We start from the raw sequence: 21471 nt of genomic DNA, 5'->3' as shown, positions 1-21471 counted from the left end.
GGGAGCCGGTGAGCATGAGGTGTCGTATGGACATGAAGGCTCTAAAGATTGTTGATGGCGACGAGAATAAACCTGCAACGGCTTCGATTGTTCCACGGGTGACAAAGCCAGGACTGGAACGGGTAATGGCAGCGGAACCTCAGAAATAGGAACTGGTGTAGAACCAGACTCAATAAAATACGGGGTATCCTCAAAAAACGAAACGTCGGCAGATACATAGACACGACGAAGATGAGGACTATTAACATCAATAGCCCTTCTGAGTACGAGAATATCCCAAGAAGACACATTTGATAGCACGGGGATCTAGCTTATCAAGTCCAGGAGTAAGATCATGAATAAAGCATGTGCAACCAAAGACTCTAGAACCAATGGAAACGGATTCCCAGATGGATGTAAGACTGAAAAAGATGAACGATTTTGGGGAGCTGATGATGGAAGGCGATTGGCGAGGAAGCAGGATGTGAGAACGGCAACAGCCCAATAGGATTTTGGAACACACATCTGATAAAGAAGAGTCATTGCCATGTCTACAAGATACCTAAGTTTCCTCTCTGCAACACCATTTTGCTAAAATGAATGAGCACAAGATGATTGATGAATGATGCCACGGCTAGAGAGAAACTCCTGAAACCCCTTGGAAATAGAAAAATATTCACGTTACGCAAGTATTTAAGAGTACATGAGTACTGGTTCGTAATCTTAGCATAAAAAGAACGAAACATAGAAAAAACTTCTGAACGATCTTTTATTACATATAACCATGACATCATTGAATAATCGTCCACAAATACAATAAAATATCGATAGCCAAATATAGAAGGAGTTCTACACGGACCCCAAATATCAGAATGCACCAACTCAAACGGACTCGAAACACGACTAATAGAACGTGATGGAAAGGAAACACGATGGTGTTTTCCATACTTACAAGAATCACAATGAAACTGACTAACATGACTAGACACGACTGGAGAATACTGCAGACGATCCGCTGAGGGGTGACCAAGACGGCAGTGCCACATGAACGAGTCAACCGAAGTGCGCAATGAAGTGGACGGAGTATCACCATCAAAGTAATGGAGTCCATCCACCTCATGGCCTGTTCCAATCCTCCTCCCAGTCGCAAGATCTGAAAAGAACAATAAGATGGAAAGAAGGTCACAAAACAATTTAAGCGACAAGTAAGTTGGCTAACAGAAAATAAATTACAAGGGAAACTAGGAACACATAAAACAGATGAGAGAGACAAATGAGAACTAAGAGATGTGTCCCCTAGAGATAGGGAACATAGTCCCATTAGCCAAAGTGACTGATGTAGAAGTGGAAGTAGGCTTAAAGGGACTAAGAAGACTATTGTGTTACCAATCATATGATGGGAGGCTCCAGAGTCAATGAGCCATGAACTGGAGAGACTGAGAGACCAGGATGGGTTGCTACCTTCCGTTGTGAGAGTTGCAGTGGGTTGTTTCCCTTTCTCCTGTAGGCGCAGCAGAGACTCGTACTCGGTACGGGTAACAACCAGTGTATCAGAAAAACCAGGCGTGGAAGAGAAAACAGTCGAACTCGTTGTGGGAGAGCCAGAAACATAATGTGTAGCTCGTGGGGGTCGTAACTCTGGATGTAAGTCATAACGGAAATCAACAGTGTGACCCTCCATGCCACAGTGTGTGCAATAACGGGATCCACGACCAGCAGTACCATGGCCTCCCCTTGAATCACGACCAAAACCTAGACCAGATCCGCGGCGACCACAGCCACGACCACCACGAGTACCACGACCATAACCAAACTAAACAGCTAGAGCAGAACGCTCACCAACATAATCATCAGGAACATCAACCCGAAGTGCTCGCTGAACTCGGGAGAAAACTACATCAAGAGATGGTAAATTGCCCTCACCCACTATCAATTGACGAATAGGAAGAAACTCCCTTCCTAGGCCATCCAAAAACTGAACAACACGTAACTCCTCTTTCTGTTTGGCTAGCACAACAGGATCTGTAGAGGGTGGCAAGTAAGAGTCCAGCTCCTCACATAAACCAACGAACTCAGAGTAATACTCAGAAACAGACCGCTCGCCCCACTTCGACTTGAGAAGGTCGGAATAAACATCACAAATCTTCGTAAGATTGTTGGTTCCTGAGTAGAGTGTCTCTGCACGTAACCAGACATCTCTCGAAGATCGCAGGAACAACATATGACTAGCAATCTTGGGCTCCTTACTTTGGCATAACAGGGACTGTAGAAGAGCATCTTCCTGGCTCCACTTGTCATAGGTGGAGTCCTTAGGCGATGGTGGATTGGAATTGATGTAACTCAACTTGCCCTAGCCACGAAGATAAAGCTTGACAGATTGACTCCATGCAGCGTAGTTTGATTCATCAAGCTTAATGGAAGTCATAGAAGGGGCAAGGAATGGGCCAAAAACAACAGATGAAGTGGAGGGAGTAGTCATCGTGAAGATCTACAAGAGACCACAACACTAAGGAACTGCAGTAAGCGGTGACGGCACGAAACACACACCAAGATCCACCAACGATTCACCCAATCAACAATACCGCAATTCCAAATCAAATCAAAATCACCAACTCCAATGACTCCAAATCAAATCCACCAACCCTATCCAACTAGCGAGTAGCGAGGCCAACTATGGTCGTTAGCATGTGTTTGTTCAACAAACAGATCAACAACCACAAAGGGGACAATCCACCAACAGCCACTCACCATCAGATTTCAAATAATCCATCAACTAGAACAACCACAGGCAACCACACACGAGAAACAACTCACCAACAGCCAATAACCAATCACACAAGCCATCGACAAGTAGCACTAACAACCACTCACCATTAGATCCCAAACAATCCACCAACTAGGACAACTACAGCCAGCCACATACGGGAAACAACTCACCAGGTCATCTGCAAGCGTCAACCACAGATAATCACCATCAGATCGCATACATCAATACGCTGATCCAGAAGAGAAAGAGGCAACTACAGCATGTTACTACACTGCAAAATAGCAGAGAATTATCAAAAGAACAGATTGGTGTTTAGATCATGAGTAGTATAGAATAGGGTTAGGGTTTGAGATTAGGGTTGGGTTTGAAGGATATAAATATCAAATAAAGGGTGTGAGGATGTGATTCTGATAGGAAGAAAGGGTTAAGGGGCGATTGTTAGGATGATAGTTTTAGGGTTTCGGAACTGGTTAGGGTTAAGGGGTGGCAGTAAATTCTAGGGTTAGGATGATAGTTTTAGGGTTTCAGAGTATGGTTTGCTTCAAGTAGCACTCGATCTTCAATATTGCTCTGACACCATGCTAATTCCTGCATTGAATAGAGAGAGGTAGAGATGGAGAACAGAACATATGGGAGAAAAGTATATGCATCAAATCAGAGTCGTTATCTGACTCTCACGCACATAAGAGATATATATTTATTTGTATGTATGTGAGAAGACATAAATACCCCTCTTGCACATTACTAGACCACCACACGATTATTCTCAACAGCTCTTAATAATAATGGATAAAAAATTTAAAAATAAAAAAATAGCCCTTTATATAGAGTAACTCTAAAAATCAATTTTCCAAAAGAAGGCTAATGCCTCTAATGATACTGTTAAAGTATAAAAAAGATAAATAACGCCTTTCTACAACAACTTAAGCTTTTGGAGAAGTTGGTAAGTTAACATGGTACCAGAGCCACAGGTCTCGAGTTCAAACCTCTTGGATAGCAAAAATCCACATGCGATGGTCGACCCAAAGTGGGACCACATGTGCCTCGTGTTTGCCAAGTGGGCCACACGTGCAGGGAGTGTTAAAGTATAAAAGATAAATAACACCTTTCTCCAACAGCTTAAGCTTTTGCAAAAGTTGGTAAGTTAACAGGTACTATAAAAAGCTTATTAGTTATATCTTCTAAAATATTCTAACTATTAAGTCTTCTAGAGCCCAAATCACAGATGCAGTGTATTAAGTTCTAACTAAAGCAAACTGAATGCCTATTCTTTTATATGACTATCAAATATCATAATTTCTCATAATATATTGGCCATTATGGTGATTAAAATACGCAAAACAGTAATAAAATGCAAATGCAGAATATAAACTACGTTCGAGTTTCAGCTATAGAATACATTTTAAATTTCAGCTATAAGAATACATTTTAAATTCTATAAAAACGAATTAACAAGAAAAAAATTGGTTTCGATGATTAATTTATCCCATCGAATGGAAATACCATGTTAACATAATGGATAAACTTGTCCATTTGTTTGAACCAAGATTCAGCATATTGATATTGGAAATCATCACCCATCGTCCACATTATGTGATTTGTGCGTGTCACATTTGCCTGTTAATCAAGACCAATACCAAATTATAAGGAAATGTGACCATAAAATTTACATTTAACTAAATAAATGTGGGAACTACAACGTTCTCTTATTGAAATCATTATAGGACTTCAATCTACCACATGGAAAAAATTAGGAGGTACGGGCTTACTTGATTCTTAGCAGCATCAATGAAATCATTAACACGTTTCTCAACATTGTAGTCAAAGAGAAGAGGGTCATCCTGCAATTTGTCTATTATAAGTAATGATACAGTTAACAATTACTACGGACAAAGTAGGAATCAAAACACTTACTTGGACAGGTTCATAGTCATCATTGACTTCAAAACTGAAACCAGTTGGAGGACTATAATGAATTGGAAAGGCGCTTGTGAAGATCTGTTGGATAGCAAACATAACATGTCAGCAAAACTAAAATAAAAAAGAAAGAATTCGAATGAATAACAACTGGAAGATCAAAACCTGAGATGAGGAACCAAAAGTCTTCGATCCACGCCAAATGACTTCAAGAGATTTGTCAGCCTTACGTTTTACCCTGTCCTGGTAATCAATCCTTGCGAAGTATAGAGAATCAAAACCAAGCTACAGAACAATATAACCAATCAAACCATTAGAGATTGTTTCAATAATCAACCGATGGTATAAAGAAGAGATTCAGAAAATCCAAGACTGTATTATTTTGTTTATTGCTGATGCCAATAAGATCTTTAGAGAGAACCAGAAAGATACTCCAACACATTATTGTATCTTCATTGTTTTCAAAGGAAGAATCTGGCCCAATTAAACAAGAAGGTGAAATATGTTGATTGGGAGAATTGCATTTCTTAGCCTTTCAAAAACAAATATGATCAAGTCATGATGTATTTTCTATTATTCAGGGCCCACAAAAGCAGCAGGTTTTCATTTCAAATATATAAATTTTACTGCAGAACATTGCATTGCATACCCTATATGAAAAAAAAATCTCCCATGAATGATTGTTGGAGTGTTTTAAATGAACAAAATGGACTTTTAAACATGGGATTTTAATAGACTTTCAAAAAGGGTACTTTAGTAAATTTCAATTTTCCGTCTTTTCTTTTAAAATGTCGAGTTCTGGGGCTCTTTGATCAGTTCACGTTACATGAAACAAAGTGTGGGGAGGTGCTTATAGGAATTCTCCCATCTTTCTCTCTATTGCTTGACAATACACGTGTGACTAAGCCTCGAGCAAGGTGCTTCACAGGTCGCACTGAGTTAGACATGAATGCCTGCTTGCACGTGTGAGGGCGTTCATGCACGGGCACATGGGATGCAGGTTGGAGTATGCATGTTTGATCCATTGTCAGACGCATTTGATCTTCCTAATTTCTTTCTTTTTTTTTCTTTTTTTGCCCATAAACCGACAGTTTTGTGTTCAAGGAGCCACCAACCAAACCATTCAAAAAAAAAAGGAGCCACCGACCAAGCATCGTGTCCAAGGTTTAATGAATCTAGTAAATGGATGAATCTAGAGCAACCCTTTTCTAGGATTGTGGTTGGCACAACAATACTCCCTTGGGTACATGTGCATGTGGGTGCATGTGATTGAAGGCCCCTTTTCTTTTTATTTTATCTATTTTGCCTCTGCTGCCGTGCATTGAGGAACCTCCCGGTTTTTGGACTGCATCAGTAGGTATCAGAGCTGATTCTTTCCTAGGGTTGAAGAAGAAGTTTGGTAGCGACATTTGTGTGGATTTGAATGGCTACAAAGTATCTCTGATTACTTCAAAGGAGAGTTGTCGAATGCCAAGATTGGGAGGTAACCCCGAACTTGAAATCGTTTTATTATTACTTAAAGCAGGAAATCATAAATTTGGAGTCGCCACCAATATATGAAAATTCAGAAGATGGATATCTAATCTTTGCTAGAAGTTCAGATGATGAATCATTGACTTTGGATGGTGAAGAAGTGGTCAATGATTCACTTGAAGAGATGTTTGATGTGCACTATGAAACCACAAATGAAAAGACAAACGAAATTAGATTTGACAGCACATTAGGTAGTCTAATGGAGATTGGACAAAGGTCAACGGAAAAATATTACATCTACTTTTTCATCTATTTATATTGATCCGTTTTTAAGCTTGCAACACATTTTCTTGAATTCAAGCTGGTTCAAGTTCAAAAGAGATCATGTTTTCGTCTTCGGAACATTCTTCGACACTTCAAAACTCGAGGACGAGTTTATTTGAACCAGGGGAGTGTGACGCGGACAAAAATCACCAAGAACGTTCGGTTTATCGGCGTTGAACAAGTCATTTTTTTTAATTTTTATTTTCGTCATTTTGTTTGTAACCTACTTTTCAGGCATCAAACTTGTTCGTTTGGCTTGGTTTTAGTATCATTAGGAAGGTTTTTCGATTACCTATCTAACGATCCCAAGATCACGCGATTAGGAGTTGATTTAAGGTTCAGTCTTACCCTTTTCTTTAATGAAATCTATTACCATTCAAAAAAAAGGGAGTTGATTTAAGGAAGGTTCAGTCTTACCCTACTTTTCAGGCATCAAACTTGTTCGTTTGGCTTGGTTTTAGTATCATTAGGAAGGTTTTTCGATTACCTATCTAACGATCCCAAGATCACGCGATTAGGAGTTGATTTAAGGTTCAGTCTTACCCTTTTCTTTAATGAAATCAATTACCATTCAAAAAAAAGGGAGTTGATTTAAGGAAGTTATGGGCAATTTACTGATGTAGTGCATACCTATTACAGGATTTCTATTTTTAGGATTATTTTATTCATATTTTTAGTTTTTATATAAGTTACTTTAGATGAACGGCGCTTCGGACTTATGTTAGCTTTTAGGGTTTCTTATTCTTATAAAAATATGCTATCAAAGTATTGTAATGGACCTCTTTGAATTATTGAATGAAAATTTGCCTAAGTTCAGTCTTACCTCTTCTTTAATGAAATCTGTTACCATTCAAAAAAAAAAGGGAGTTGATTTAAGGAAGTTATGGGCAATTACTGATGTCGTGCATACCTATTACAGGATTTCTATTTTTTGGATTATTTTATTCATATTTTTAGTTTTTATATAAGTTACTTTGGATGAACGGCGCTTAGGACTTATGTTAGCTTTTAGGGTTTCATATTCTTATAAAAATATGCTATCAAAGTATTGTAATGGACCTCTTTGAATTATTGAATGAAAATTTGCCTTTAGGCTTTTGAGTTCTGTTAGAAGTGGTGATGTAATTACATACCCGTGTGGGAGTATTTCTGTCATTGTACTTATAACCCTAGTTGCACACACATATATAGGGATTTGGTGGCGTCCATTGCAGAAGGCATTTCGCGGATGGTCTGTTGTATCCAAGGTTCTAAATTTCGGTTTCGGTACCGATTTCGGACCACACCGAAATCCGAAATTTCGGCGAAATCTGAAATTTTGTAAAAGTTGAAAAGATTATTTAATTCATTCCGAAATTTCGGACAGGAAATTCTGAAATTTCGGCCGAAATTTTGTAACATTTCTTCTTCTTTTTTAATATTATATTTTCTCGAAATTTCAGACCGAAATTCCGAAATTTGGTATTTCGCGAAATTCGGAATTTCGCCAAATTTCGGTTTCGGTCTCCAATTAAATCCGAAATTTCAGTCCGAAATTTAAAGCCAATGTTATAGCTGAAAGGAGCAACCTCATGAATGAAGACAAAATATGCTGAACGGTAAGCCTGTGTGGCTGCTTTCACAGGCAACAGACCATCTGTGAAATGCCTTCTGCGATGGACACTAGCAAATCCCATATATATATATATATATATATATATATATATATATATATATTATGAGTGGGAGCACTCCAACTCTCGTCTCTTCTCTATCCTTTCTCTTCTTTTCTTTCTCCTTTCTCATTCATGCATACTGGGATACCACGAACATGGTATCAGAGCTACAGGTCATGAGAAGCCACCCCACACCACCTTGGAGTTGCCGCCCTACACCACCTTGGAGTTGTCGCCCTTCCCCTCCATCTATACTTGCTGCCACCCTTCATCTATCCATGTTGCTGCCCCTCCTCATTTCTTCATTAGATGTGTTGCGCACCTAAACCCTATCCCTACACTTGATTCCAACCTATTCGAATCAAGCCCTAACCCTAAACTCCTTGTAAAACCTAAACATAACCCTCGTGTAAAACCTAATCCTAACCCTAAATATCCCATCTCTTATTTTTGCATCCATCAACACATAAACCCTAACGCTAGCACCATTGCCCTAATCTGTTCGTACAACCCCCAACCCGCCTTCTGTTGTTAACACCCCCTCCCCCCCAAAAAAATAAATAAATAAAAGAAAATAACCCCTCAAACCTAACCCTAATCTTTCAAACCAAACCCCAGAAACATCGCCCACCCCTCCCTCATCTGTTATTCAGCTCCCCACCATCTTACATTTCTGTCCCCATCCCCCTCCATCTTACATTTCTGCCCCCACCCACACACACACAATTACCCCATGTGGACTGGCCGCCCCACGCTACTAGGGTTGCATCCCCTCCGTCCACCCAATAGGGTTGCCGCACCATACCACCTTCTTTTCTCACTCTTTGTAAATCTGTCACTTATTTCTACTTCCTATTTCTTAAATCCTATTTCTTCATTTTTCATCCGTTGTTTGGCGGCTCCGAAGTGAAATGGTTGATGATTTTGCTGTTGTTGGTAGTTGTCATGTGTGTTGACGGGGTATTTCTATGTCACGGAGCCGCGTAATGGTGTGTGGGACAGCGTGCTGATCATCGTCGTGGTTATTGGTTTGTCTTAGTTGTAGTTGTCGGGATCTACTTCCATCGTGTTGCTGGTGATTGCTGGTTTGTCTTCGTTGTCGTGGTTGTTGGTTTGTTGGTGATTGTTGTTGGGATCCTCATGGCTACTACGATTTCCACTACCTCTTCTAGTTCATCCTCGATGGAGGTTCCTTTGGCTCTGACCTCTATCAAACTTGACGGCACCAATTACCCCCCATGGCGACGGGCATTTGTGTCTTTTCTCCACGCCAAGGGGACATCAGATTTTCTTACACAGGATCCGCCTCCTGTTGGTAATAAATCATACAGTAAATGGAGACAAGAGGATGCCAATATTCAGACCCTTCTTTGGAACAGTATGGAGTCCAAAATTTCCGGGCTGATGATTTATCTCCCCATGTCTAAGGTTGTTTGGAAACGTGCCGAGACCCTTTACTCGGGCACCAACAACCTCACTTGGATATGTGATGCATACTGAGAGCTCCTATAGTTGCACCGTGGTGGTATGTCAATCTTTGAGCACTACTCGCAATTTGTAACACTTTGTGAACAGCTAGACATATATTTATTTACAGTGAACTATGCAGTGCTGACCAAGAGCCACGAGGACTTGCGGATTGTCCAGTACTTAGACTCATTGGGACCCGAGTTCCTTCCGATTCTTGAGCAGAATGTTGGCTCGGGCACTTTACCATCACTTGCTGAGGTTTTAATTTAACCTCTTTACCTTGTTTGGTTGCCAATATAGCAATGAAATCCCAAGAGACTTAACCGCTGTGTTTTTAATTTAACCTCTGTACCTTTCAAAAAAAATAACTGGTTGTGTTCACTAATTTTGGAAATAACAATGAAGGATTCCTTGAAAAGTTAAGGATTAGTAATCCTTTCGGGTGTGTTTGGTTGCACAAAAGCCAGGATGGCTTAGGGGTTTAGCTTGGCATTTGGGTGCTACATCAGCAAAACTCCTTGCCTGGTCGCCAATATAGCCATGAAATCCCAGATTCCCAGAGATATCTCCTACTTAATCATTGCATGTCTGTTGATGTGTCACCTTTGTCCCCCGCTATAATATCCAAGACAAAAAAACAAAAAAGGGTGGAATTTTGCTTGGATTTCTTGGGAATGACGATTTTCTCTCTTTCTCTCTTCCCTCTCTTTCTCTCATCTCTCTATATCGGTAATGACAGCCCCTACCACTCCTCTACGAGGTTGACAACCAAACACTGCTTACCACTATTCTTCGTGGTAAGTTCTAGGCAAATCTAATGCTTATCTACTTCTTGTTGACTACTTATTCCACCACTCTACAAATCTATGATTTGCTACCAAACAGACTCTTCTAGAAATTGAACAGATTTGGTCACAAATAATTGAAATTGTTTATCAGTAACTTCAATTTTCGGAAACATACGAAGTTTTTCTGTTTAGCACTTCACTTATTTGAGGGATTCTATTGTTCAAAAAATGGTTTGCAAAGAACCGAGAAATTTCTACACATTTGTTAAATAGAATTATTAGAACATGATTTCTGTAACTTCAATTTTTGGAAACATACAAAATTGTTCAGTTTAGCACTTCACTTATTTGATAGATTCCATTGTTCAAAAAATGGTTAGCAAAGAACTGAAAAATTACTACCCGTTTGTTAATTAGAATTAGTAGAATATGATTCACTAAAATGATAACTATGAAAATGTGCTACCTCAGCCCCTAACAAGTAAGCTTGTACAGCAGAATGCCCAAAAGGATCGATCTGCCATCCAACACGAGGAGCCTTGTTGAATTGCTTTTTTATTAGCTGGTGACCGAGAGTTGTTTGATCAATCATATCTATGTAATGGGCTGTTGCTTCGTCATGCATACACCAGCCACCATTTCTGAGCCAAAATAAGCAAACACTTATTACAGCATGAAAATAGAAAAAAAATGATAATTAACATTGAAACACAGTAAAAGAGTTTAAAGTTCACATACATGAACTCCAATTGGCCGGAGTCTACCAATTTTCTCACTTCTTCTTGTGTCTCCAAATTCTGTTCCCGCCACCATCGTTGGAAAAAAGCCTGTTCGCAAATCATAATTTTTCAGTGAGGAATATCAATCGTTGTCGTCAAAAAAGTACAAGGTATAAAAAAACTAAGAAATAACATGTTTAGGGAAACTGGGCCTCTATATGTGGGCATGTGTAGTTATATTGATGTTAACAAACCCATCTTGTCAATTTTTCAGTTACCCACTATTCATGCCTTAATCGTGTTTATGTTATGTCCTTCTATAATACATTGTATAGACCGAAGGTTATGTACAAAGAAGAATGTTGAACTCTTTTCCTTATTTTCTTTCATTTTTCATGCATTTCTTTTTATCATGCTCTTTTGTTATCCATATGTATGTGAACAATCAGTACCATTAAAAACTGTGCATTCTCACGATTTCAAATTGTAATTAACCAATATACCTGACTTCAGTACCATTAAAAACCGTGCATTCTCACGATTTCAAATTTTAGTTAACCAATAAACCTGACTTAAGTACCATTAACAACTGTGCATTCCCACGATTTCAAATTTTAGTTAACCAATATACCTGACTTATCGTGTTTATGTTATGTCCTCCTATAATTCATTGTATAGACCAAAGGTTATATACAAAGAAGAATGTTTAACTCTTTTACTTATTTTCTTTGGGTATTCATGCATTTCTTTTTGTCCTGCTCTTCTGTTATCCATATATGTATGTGAAGTTGTGAACAATTGGTACATTCCCATGATTTTAAATTTATTAGTTTCCATTTTTTTTATTTTGGACCACGTGCCTTGAATGTTCATCGAATAAAAAGAAAATCCTCATTTTCTATTACGCCCATTTAAAAATGCATGGCCTTAACAATAAATAAATAGGTTTCACTCTATCTATTTCAGTATTTAAGAAAGAAATTTTCCAGTCCTTTAATTGTTTTGCTTTCACTGCCAACTTTTTAATACTATTCCTAAAGATGTAACAATAACTGTTACTTGGCGTTAGTGTTAATGTTGTTTCTGTTGTTGTTTTAGTAATTGTTAAAGTATAAAAGATAAATAACTCCTTTCTCCAATAGCTTAAGCTTTTGGAGTAACTCGTAGTTTTAACCTTAGAAGCAGGAACCTCCTCTCGGGGTGCCGCTCCCACCACGGACCTCGATTCCGCGCTCCTTAGGAAGGAGCTTCCAGGGAGCGCGACCCCAGAGAGACAGGAACTACTCTAATGACGTTCACAGCCTGCTTCTATTACTCTATAAGTCCCACGATCACCAACTTCCTTATATCAAACTCCTCCAACTTTTCAAAGTAATTCGTTGGAGAAAGCACAAAGGCTTGTGCATCTTCAGAAGGCACGAGGAACGAGTGCACACAAATGAAGATGGTGAAGATGGTTAGAAATTAACTTTTAGATGTACTTAAATTTTGAAAGATACATATGAAAATGGTTAGAAACTATTATTTTTTTATGTGCTTGAATTTTGAAAGATATATAAAGAAAATATTACATACACGCTCCCATGGCGCTCCCAAACTTAAACTCTTCTAGAACCCACGCTTCCCCGCCCCCGCTTCGTGCTTCTAAGGTTTTAACATGGTATAAGAGCCAAAGGTCGAGTTCAAACCTCCCGAATAGCAAAAATCCACATGCGATGGTCGGCCCAAAGTGGGACCACACGTGCCACATGTTTGCCAAGTGGGCCACACATGCGGGGGAGTGTTAAAGTATAAAAGATAGATAACGCCTTTCTCCAATAGCTTAAGCTTTTGGAGAAGTTGGTAAGTTAACAGTAATAGCAGTTATTGTTATTATTATATACAGGGATAGTAGTAGTAGTAGTAGTAGTAGTAGTAGTAGTCGTAGTAGTAACTTCCCAATACCACATCATCCAATTGTTCCAATTCCGCTTGTCTCATGGTCATGTTTGAAGGAATATAAATGGTACTAACTGTAGTATAGTGTTATAACAAGGGAGATTATATAAACTTAATTATATATATAACCATTACTTAAGAAAACCTTAACTACTATTTGGGCTCTCTTCACTCAACCCATGTCTCCTCCTTGAGATCTCCTTCTTTCTCTCTGTACTCTGTATTGCATCATTTCTTTCTCTCCGTATTCTCTATTACTTCATCTTGCTAGTTATCATGGTATCAGAGCCCATGATCTGATCTTTTTTTTCTCGTTATCTGATCCTCCCCCCCAATCCCCTCCCTCCGCCACCCCTTCCCCCCTCTTCTCCCTCCCTCACTATCTTGTCCCTCTTCCCTTGTTCATATTCTCGTGATCTGATTTCTCTTCTTCATTCTCTCATCTTTTGGCTCTATTGAATAACATGTAAGGGTAGTTTAGGCATTACCTCTATATTAGAGGGTATTGTACTCTTTGTACACTATTGCCCTATTTGGGGCCTATATATACATCGTATACATGAGGAGCTCCGTAGTGAAGACTCTCCATCTCTCCATTCCATTTCTTCTTCGGTCCTTCCTCTCTTCTCTAACCCTAGCTCAATTTCTAACATGGTATCAAAGCAAAGATCCTAGGGAAGGAAAAAGGAGAAGAAGAAGAGTTCCATCACATCACGCCATCACCCTCGTAACTATCTCTTTTGCACAAAATCCAAGCGCCAACTGTCTCGTCCCTCTCGTTCCCATATCACTCTCGCGCGTTGTCCCTCAGCATGAAAACCCTCTCTTTCCTTTTTTTAAATCCCTAAAATCTCTCCCTAGTAAATCTCTCTCTCTCTCTCTCTCTCTCTCTCTCTCTCTCTCTCTCTCTCTCTCTCTCTCTCGTGCGCTAACCCTCTCTCTCCCCCTGTTTTTTTGTTTTTTACGTAAACCCATTTCCTATTGGTTATTTGCGAGATTTTCTCTCACCTCTCTCCGCAAATCCATTCCTTTTGGTTTGTTTTTCCTTTTTCTAGAAAATCGAAAATCTCTCTCTCTCTCTCAAATCCCTCAAATAACTCTTTCAATCTCGAAAATCTCCCTCACGCTAAACCACTTTTTGTAACCCCCTTTTTTTTTGCATCAGCACATTGCGCAACCAAGTTTTGGGTTGCCGTAACCCAAACATGGGCTGCGACACATCGATTAGGAGCCTCTCGCTCTCTCTCTCTCTCTCTCTCTCTCTCTCTCTCTCTCACACACACACACACACACAATCCCTATTTTCTCTCGGAAAAAAAAAGAAGAAAATCGAAAATTTCCATCTATGTTTGCATTAAACCCATTTTTGGGTTCTCCTCCACTTACAAATCTCTATTCAAAACCCCAAATCCCTCCATCCACAACCCCCAAACCAAAAATCTTTCCTTTCTTTCTCTTTTGAATTCACATTTGGGAAGATTTCTTCCCAAATCCCTTTAAGCATCCCAAAATCATTTTCCAAACCCCTAAATCTCCACCCTACCCATTTATTTTCTTTTCTATAAATTTTGTTTAGCTTCAATGGCCTCTGTGTTTCTGTAAATCTACTCCCCAAAATCCTTTTCTATTCCCAAATCTCAACTCCAAATCTCCTTGTTTTCTCTTTTCTATACTTTTTGGCCCCTATGGCCTTTGTCTTCTTCTCCAATGTGCACCCCAAGTATTCGATGAAATGCCCGAGAGAGGTGTGGTGCCTTGATTGTCTTCTTTTCGTTGCAAGTTGAAGGTATTCAGCCTTCAACTTGAGGATGAATGTTGTCATGTAGTTCTACTGTTGTCATGTAGTTCTTGAGTTGTCCTTTTCGTGGTGTTGTTCTCTTTGTTGTCTTTTCTTGAGGGAGTGTTTCTTGGTATTGTCTTCCTTGTTGTTTTTTCTTTTCTTGTTGTTGTCTCCGGGCTCATGTAGTCTCTCCCGAGGGGGAGTGTTGTTGACAGTTTTCTTTATTTTCGTCCTTATTGGTGAGTTGGATGGTCAGTTGGTCTCTTCTTCGTTGTCTCTTCTGTTTGTCCTTCTCCGCATTGTTAGTTGCCTCTCGGCATTATCAATTTTTCACATTATTAGTTGCCTCTTAGCATTATCAGTTCTTCGCATTGTTCGTTGTTTTTCTCCGCGTCCTTCGTATTGTTCCTCGCGTAGTTTTACACATTAATCTTACTGTTCAGCTATATGCCTTATTTGCCCCGGGCGACGTGCTTTCCGCCTTCGTTGGTCAGTGATCTCTTCAGGTGACATGTTTATCTCGTCAACCTTGTTACCAGACGATGGTTTCCCCATCTTAGGTTAGTTATCTTTTTCTTATCTTCAGGCGACGATGTTCATGACCTCGACCTTGTCACCAGACTATGGTTTTCCCATCATTGGTTGGTTCTCTTCGAATGACAATTTCCCCCTTCGACTTTGTCTCCAGACGACATTTTTCCCGTCGTTGGTTGATTATCTTAAGGCGACGATGTTCATGTTGTCGATCTTGTCTCAAGACGATGATTTCCCATCGTTGGTTGGTTCTCTCCAGGCAACGGTTTCCCCGTCGTCCTTGTCTCCGATGGTTTCCCCGTCGTTGGTTATCTTCTTCTAATGGCGCTGTGCTGCTTAGCTGGTGTTCCCGCTCGTGGTGCTTCGTCGTTGCTCATGTGCGCACCTTTGGTGTTCCCTTTTTACTCGATGGATCGTTGCTATTTCCCTGTCAAGGTTTCCCTGTTCGATCCTTCATGGTTTGCAGATTTATTCGTTGGGCTCTCATTCAGGGGGAGGCTATGTTCTTATCGCTCTCGCCATAGTGCTGCTTTAGGGGGAGCTGTTCCTTTTTTTTATGACCGCTGATCTCGACGATTGTACTCTCATGGTGGCCGTTGTCGATTATTATTATGTTTTCATTATGTATTCACCGGACCAGCTTGAGGATGAGTGTTATACCAAGCTAGCTGTGTGTCAGAGTTTTTGTAATTTTTGTTATTTTTAGTTGTTTGTTGTAGTTTCTTTGTCACAAGCTGGAGTTCCAGGGGAGTGATGAATAACATGTAAGGGTAGTTTAGGCATTACCTCTATATCAGAGGGTATTGTGGTCTTTGTACAATGTTGCCCGAATTGAGCCTATATATAAATCGTATACAGGAGGAGATCCCTAGTGGAGACTCTCTATCTCTCCATTCCTATTCTTCTTCCTCTCTTCTCTAACCCTATATCTATTTCTAACAGGCTCTCTGATGAGGACATCAACAATGTGAAAGAATTCAAGGTTTACAAGCGCAGACGTGGACGAGATTGATGGTGGAGACTCTAGAATGGGCCACAGACATGGGCGTCCTTTTTTTTATTATTTATCTTCTATTTTCGTCATTTTATTTGTAGCCTACTTTTTAAGCAACAAATCTCATCCGTTTGGTGTGTTTTGGGTATTATTAGAAAAGTTTTTCAATTACCTATCTAACGAGCCCAAGATCACATGATTTTGATGTGATTTGGGCAAGTTATGGGTGTTTTTAAGAAGTGGTATTGGTCTATTACGAGATTACTATTTTAGGCAAGTTTTTATCTTTATCTAGTTTTACTTTAGATTAGATGAATGGTTGAGATTAGTTTTTTAACTTTAAGTTATCTTCTAGGCTTTCTTTTCTTATAAATGTATCTTATCAAAGCAATGTAAGAGACTGTTTGAATATTGAATAAGGAATTAAAGTTTTTGCAAAAGAAGCTATTGAAGCTTGGAACTTCTTCTCTTCTCTCTTATTGGTGGCTTGGAGCCATTATTCTCAATCCCCTCTCATCTTCTCACGTCTATTCTCCTCTCCAATCAACCATAAACAAGTAAGTCATTAGTTCTTCAATTTTTTGTGTGTTCTTAAACCCTAAAATACAAAAACCAAAAATTCAAATATCCCCTACATCATTTAAGATCTCATCTCGAAACTTTGAAGAACTTATTTTGGGATTAAACCTTAGCCATAGCAATCAGAATTCATAGTTTTACAACCCTTTTCAAGGCCAATCAAATTTTCACACCTTTCAAGCCCCAAAACTTGCTTTTGGAGATTGAAAGCGTAATCGGCCAACGTAGCAGCCCCCTAAACCTAAAAATCTGATTTATTTCATCATTTAAACCTATTATCTTTCAACTCACAGCAATTTACCCAGAATTTCCCGATCTGTCCAAATTACAAAAATACCCTTTTGGCCTAAATTGGACTGATTTGACCCCGTTTTGTTGCTGCAGAAATTTATTATTGTTTGTTCATAGGATTATTGCTGATTTCTCATCAAAATAAGGTTTAATTCATAGGTTATGGTACTGTTTTAATTATTCTGCTTGGTCGCACGTTTAAAACCCCGTTTTGGGCTAATTTTACCCTTAACTAGTTACCCAAAGGACCCTTTAACTGTCGACTAATTTGTTTAAGGTTTATTTCATGCTAATTGTGTTCTTTCTTATTATTTAATGCAAATTTAAGCCTCGATATTTCTGTTGTCCGCAAAATTAATTCTGCATTAAATCAACCCTACTTAACCCGTAGGTGCCTCTTGCCTTTAGATTCAGCCCTAAGAGTTCCTATAGTCTTTAATCCCATTAGGAGTGTAGGATTTTTCCCTTATTTAGGTATTGTCCTGCATCATTCTCTCTCCCACTATCAAATCTAACGTCTTAGTCCGATTGACTTCACCGTTAAGTGTTTGTCACCCAAAAGATCCAAAAGCATCACCAATCCTATGATTACTTACAATCTTTCCTTACCAAAAATCTATTGATCGTGAGCATCTCTCATATATCATGCACATCATCCTTCAAGGCAATGACAACCATAGGCATAGATCTTCCGTAAAATCAAACTAAGTTTAAAGATAGTCACAAAAATTTCACAATTCATCATGTTCCATGATCGAATCTAACTTTCTGTGTTAATGTCAAAAAAGAATAATCAACAGAAGGTAAAGTTAACTGAAACTTATCTTCTGATCACTGTTGTTGAAGATAAAACCTCCGAGTAAATTGGCAGCATACAATCTCACAGAATGAAATTTTAAAAAATTTAATAAAAATTAAAAGAAATCTCAGATTCCAGGTTGTGTCAGTGTTTATCAGAATGGATTATGCAGTCGAATTCTATTTCTTTGGCCGTTGCATAAGTATTGTTCAGACTTCAGACCTACATCCTCACAAGTTACGATTATGCCAAATTCACCACCCAGACAGAGGAAAATAAAGCTAAACATATATAAACAAAGGTGAAAAGAAAAAATAGTGCTTACATAGAGAAGCTTGTTTACATTTCAAGCCAAAACAAATCAATTCCTTTCAAAATTCAAATGCTGTTAGTTCTAGTCATTAGTAACAAAAACACCAAAAAAGGAATGCAAAAACGCAAAAGAAGAAGATCGAATTTTTTAATCCATTTCACCTGTTCAACGAAAACGAACTTCCGATTAGGATCCCGCAGCAAGGCAACCACAATTGAATCCAGTACATTTCTAACCGACGCACCCTAGTGAAAAACAAGCACTCTCCAGTTAACCATATCACCAAAACAGCTCAAAATCCATTAATGCACGAAAAGGAGAATCCAACGCTAATTCTTGTTAGAATGTATTATATCATATCTAGAAAGATCTGACCGCTGGATCATTGTAGTAGTAGATCACCAAGTAAATTTACTTATGATCTAATACATTCTAACAACATCACCAAAACAACTCAAAATTCATCAAGCGCGAAAAGGAAAATCCAACTCTAATTCTTGTTAGACTGTATTTGATCTGATCTATAAAGATCTGACCGTTGGATTAATAATAGTAGTAGATCAGGCAGTTATTTTACTTATGATCTAATACAAAACAATTAAAAATCCATCAAAGCACGAAATGGAAAATCCTACGCTAATTCTTGTTAGAATGTATTAGATCAGATCTAGAAAGATCTAACCGTTGGATCATTATAGTAATAGCAAGGATTAAAATGTCGATGTTCATGTTGGTTTCCGCCACCACCGAAACTAAAATCATGTATAGCCGTGATAAAAATTTGTTTTTTTTCAAAATTTCCACCAAAATGTATAAAATTTCGGTGGAAAATTCGGTAATTTCGTTGGAATTCTTTAAATTTCGGTGGAAATTTTGTCAATAAGTGTGAAAACGAAATTTCGGAACACAAACCGAAATATTTTGGCCGAAATTTAAGACTATTTACGAACTTATTTTAGTTATGATCTAATACATTGTAAGAATTCTAACCTGGATACTGTTATTTGATCCAACAAAGTACTGATCAACAGTCTTCAACCATCCAACATCATCGTGTGAATGTGGAACCAAATGAACATTCAATTTCCCTTCAACTGGTCCAGATCCCGTGTTATACTTTATATAACCCTCATTAACTCCACAAAGAGTTGCCAAAATGCAGAGAAATAGAACTCTCGTCATTTTGGAATCGAATTCTTGTAACTAGAAGCGGAAGGATTCGATTTCGAGTGAAATTTAAAGAGAAAACACTGTGTTCGAGAGTTGTCGAAGAGAGAAAAAACGACAAGGGAGAGTACAAATGTTTGACGAAGATTGTGAATGCTGACAAAGAAAAACATCGGTTTCTCCTTTTCTAGGTTTTTTTACCAGCCGGCCTAGGGTTTGGACGAAGGTTAAGGTTAGGGTTACGGTTACGGTTAGGGTTTTTAGTGGGGTGGAAGAGATATTTTCAGTGATGTGATTGGAATTCGCCATGGGAACGAGTACTCGGTCTTCTTTTCTCTGTTTTGATGAGGAGAGTTAAAGACAACGTACGTGGGCTTTTATTGAGGAATAGTGGCGGGACCCACAAGTTTTTTTTTTTTTTTGATGGGTGGACACACAAGTTTCATTGCATCATTTTGGATAAGTTTGCTTATTTTAGGTAAATGATGTATAAGCCAGCTTTTCTTCCTCCTGCCACCCCCCTTTTAGTTTAAAAATAGTCATCAAAAATAAACTAGAAGGGGTGGAACGGGGAAGACGAGATGTATCATTGCAAATCAAGAAAAGGGGGGGAGGGGATTAAAAAGAGGGAACCATTTCATGTAATTTCGTCTTTAGTATTTGGAAACGATTTGGTAGGAGAGAATTCTAGATGCAAGGTGAGCCCCCCACATGCAATGACCTCTGGAATTCTAGATCAATAGACTATGGAAATTTGACACACGGGGGACAAATAAATCACATAATATCAGAGGGGTCAAGTGTTTGTTGAAAATTACAGAAGGGGTCAAAACCCGGTTTATGAAAATTTGAATGACGATAATGCCCCTCTGGCAGAAACAGAGTGATTTGACTTAGAAAATTAAAAATACATTTCAGTTTTCCCTCTTCTCTCTTCCCTCTTCTCTCCTTTCGTCTCTGTTTATTTTTCCTCCTCTCCTCCGGCGATCTCTACGCCGATCTCTCCGGCGATCTCGACGAAGGTGAAGCACGTATCAAACCTCGAAAACAGTAAACCCTACCGGTACGTCGTTTCATTCCCTTCCTTTATTCAATCTCTTTTTTATTTATTTTTTAAAAGAAAAATCAGGTTGAGAGAGATGCAAAAGGGGGGGAATCCTTTTTTATACAATTTATTTTTTATTTTTTTTCATTTCATATACATGTCAGTTACTGCATTCCCTCCTACAAAGTAAAATAGTTGTAAATGCTGTTTGTTGCTGCTAGGGTTTTATGTTTTACATTAATTTGTGAAATGGGAAAATGTTATGTTGTTTTCTTATTCTAGGGTTTTATTTTGTACATTAATTTGTGAAATTGAGAGATAAGATTTCATTTCATATATGAGTATGTTACTGCAAATCCACCTACAGAGTAAAATAGAGTTGCATGCTATTTGTTGATGCTAGGGTTTTATTTTTTACGTTAATTTGTGGAATGGAGAAATACGATTTCATTTCATGTACATATCACTTACCGCATTTCCACCTACAGAGTAAAATCAATGCAAATGCTCTTCTGCTATTTGTTTATGCTAGGCTTTTATTTTTACAATTTGTGAAGTGGAGAAATGGGATTTCATTTCATATAGGATGTGAACAAAAGAAATGTTGCTATTATTTTTTTTTGTATGCTTTTCTGTGCCCAGAAGGAATGGTAATTTATATAAATGGCGTGAACTAGATGTAAACCCTTTTATGTGAACTTGGGGACCATGCTGGGCAGTTCTGGCATCCTTTAGCACTACATTGTAACACTCCAATCTATTGGTGGTCAACACATCATATCTATCCCCCTTGAAGTAGAAACTAGCCCAGTTTTTCTTGGGAATAGCGGCTATCCAGTTGTGTGCATTTTCACTCATCGCCTTAATTTTTTCCATTGTGTCTATGAAAACACTCTCTCTCAAAGCCCTAGCAGCTCTCCACAATAATTTCTTAAGTAA

The 21471-nt window shown here is 38.6% G+C and overlaps 1 protein-coding gene across 1 annotated transcript in view; it reads right to left on the bottom strand.

Annotated features, from left to right (window-relative positions):
- LOC143886486 (alpha-mannosidase-like) overlaps positions 1–19747 on the bottom strand; it is a 98863-nt gene extending 79116 nt beyond the window's left edge. Inside the window, exons 1-8 of the mRNA XM_077390473.1 lie at positions 19311–19747; positions 18482–18565; positions 11112–11200; positions 10840–11014; positions 4829–4948; positions 4661–4744; positions 4516–4587; positions 4250–4363 (exon numbers count right to left, since the gene is read on the bottom strand). Coding sequence (XP_077246588.1) covers positions 4250–4363; positions 4516–4587; positions 4661–4744; positions 4829–4948; positions 10840–11014; positions 11112–11200; positions 18482–18565; positions 19311–19502 — 930 coding nt within the window. The 5' untranslated portion in view covers positions 19503–19747. The remainder of the gene's footprint in view (positions 1–4249; positions 4364–4515; positions 4588–4660; positions 4745–4828; positions 4949–10839; positions 11015–11111; positions 11201–18481; positions 18566–19310) is intronic.
- Between the last annotated feature and the right edge of the window lie 1724 nt (positions 19748–21471).

This window comes from Tasmannia lanceolata, unplaced genomic scaffold, assembly GCF_043159265.1.
Source record: "Tasmannia lanceolata isolate RefF3 unplaced genomic scaffold, GAP_Taslan_0.1 ptg000011l, whole genome shotgun sequence".
Taxonomy (NCBI): Eukaryota; Viridiplantae; Streptophyta; class Magnoliopsida; order Canellales; family Winteraceae; genus Tasmannia; species Tasmannia lanceolata.
This window is presented reverse-complemented; position numbering and strand designations above follow the sequence as displayed.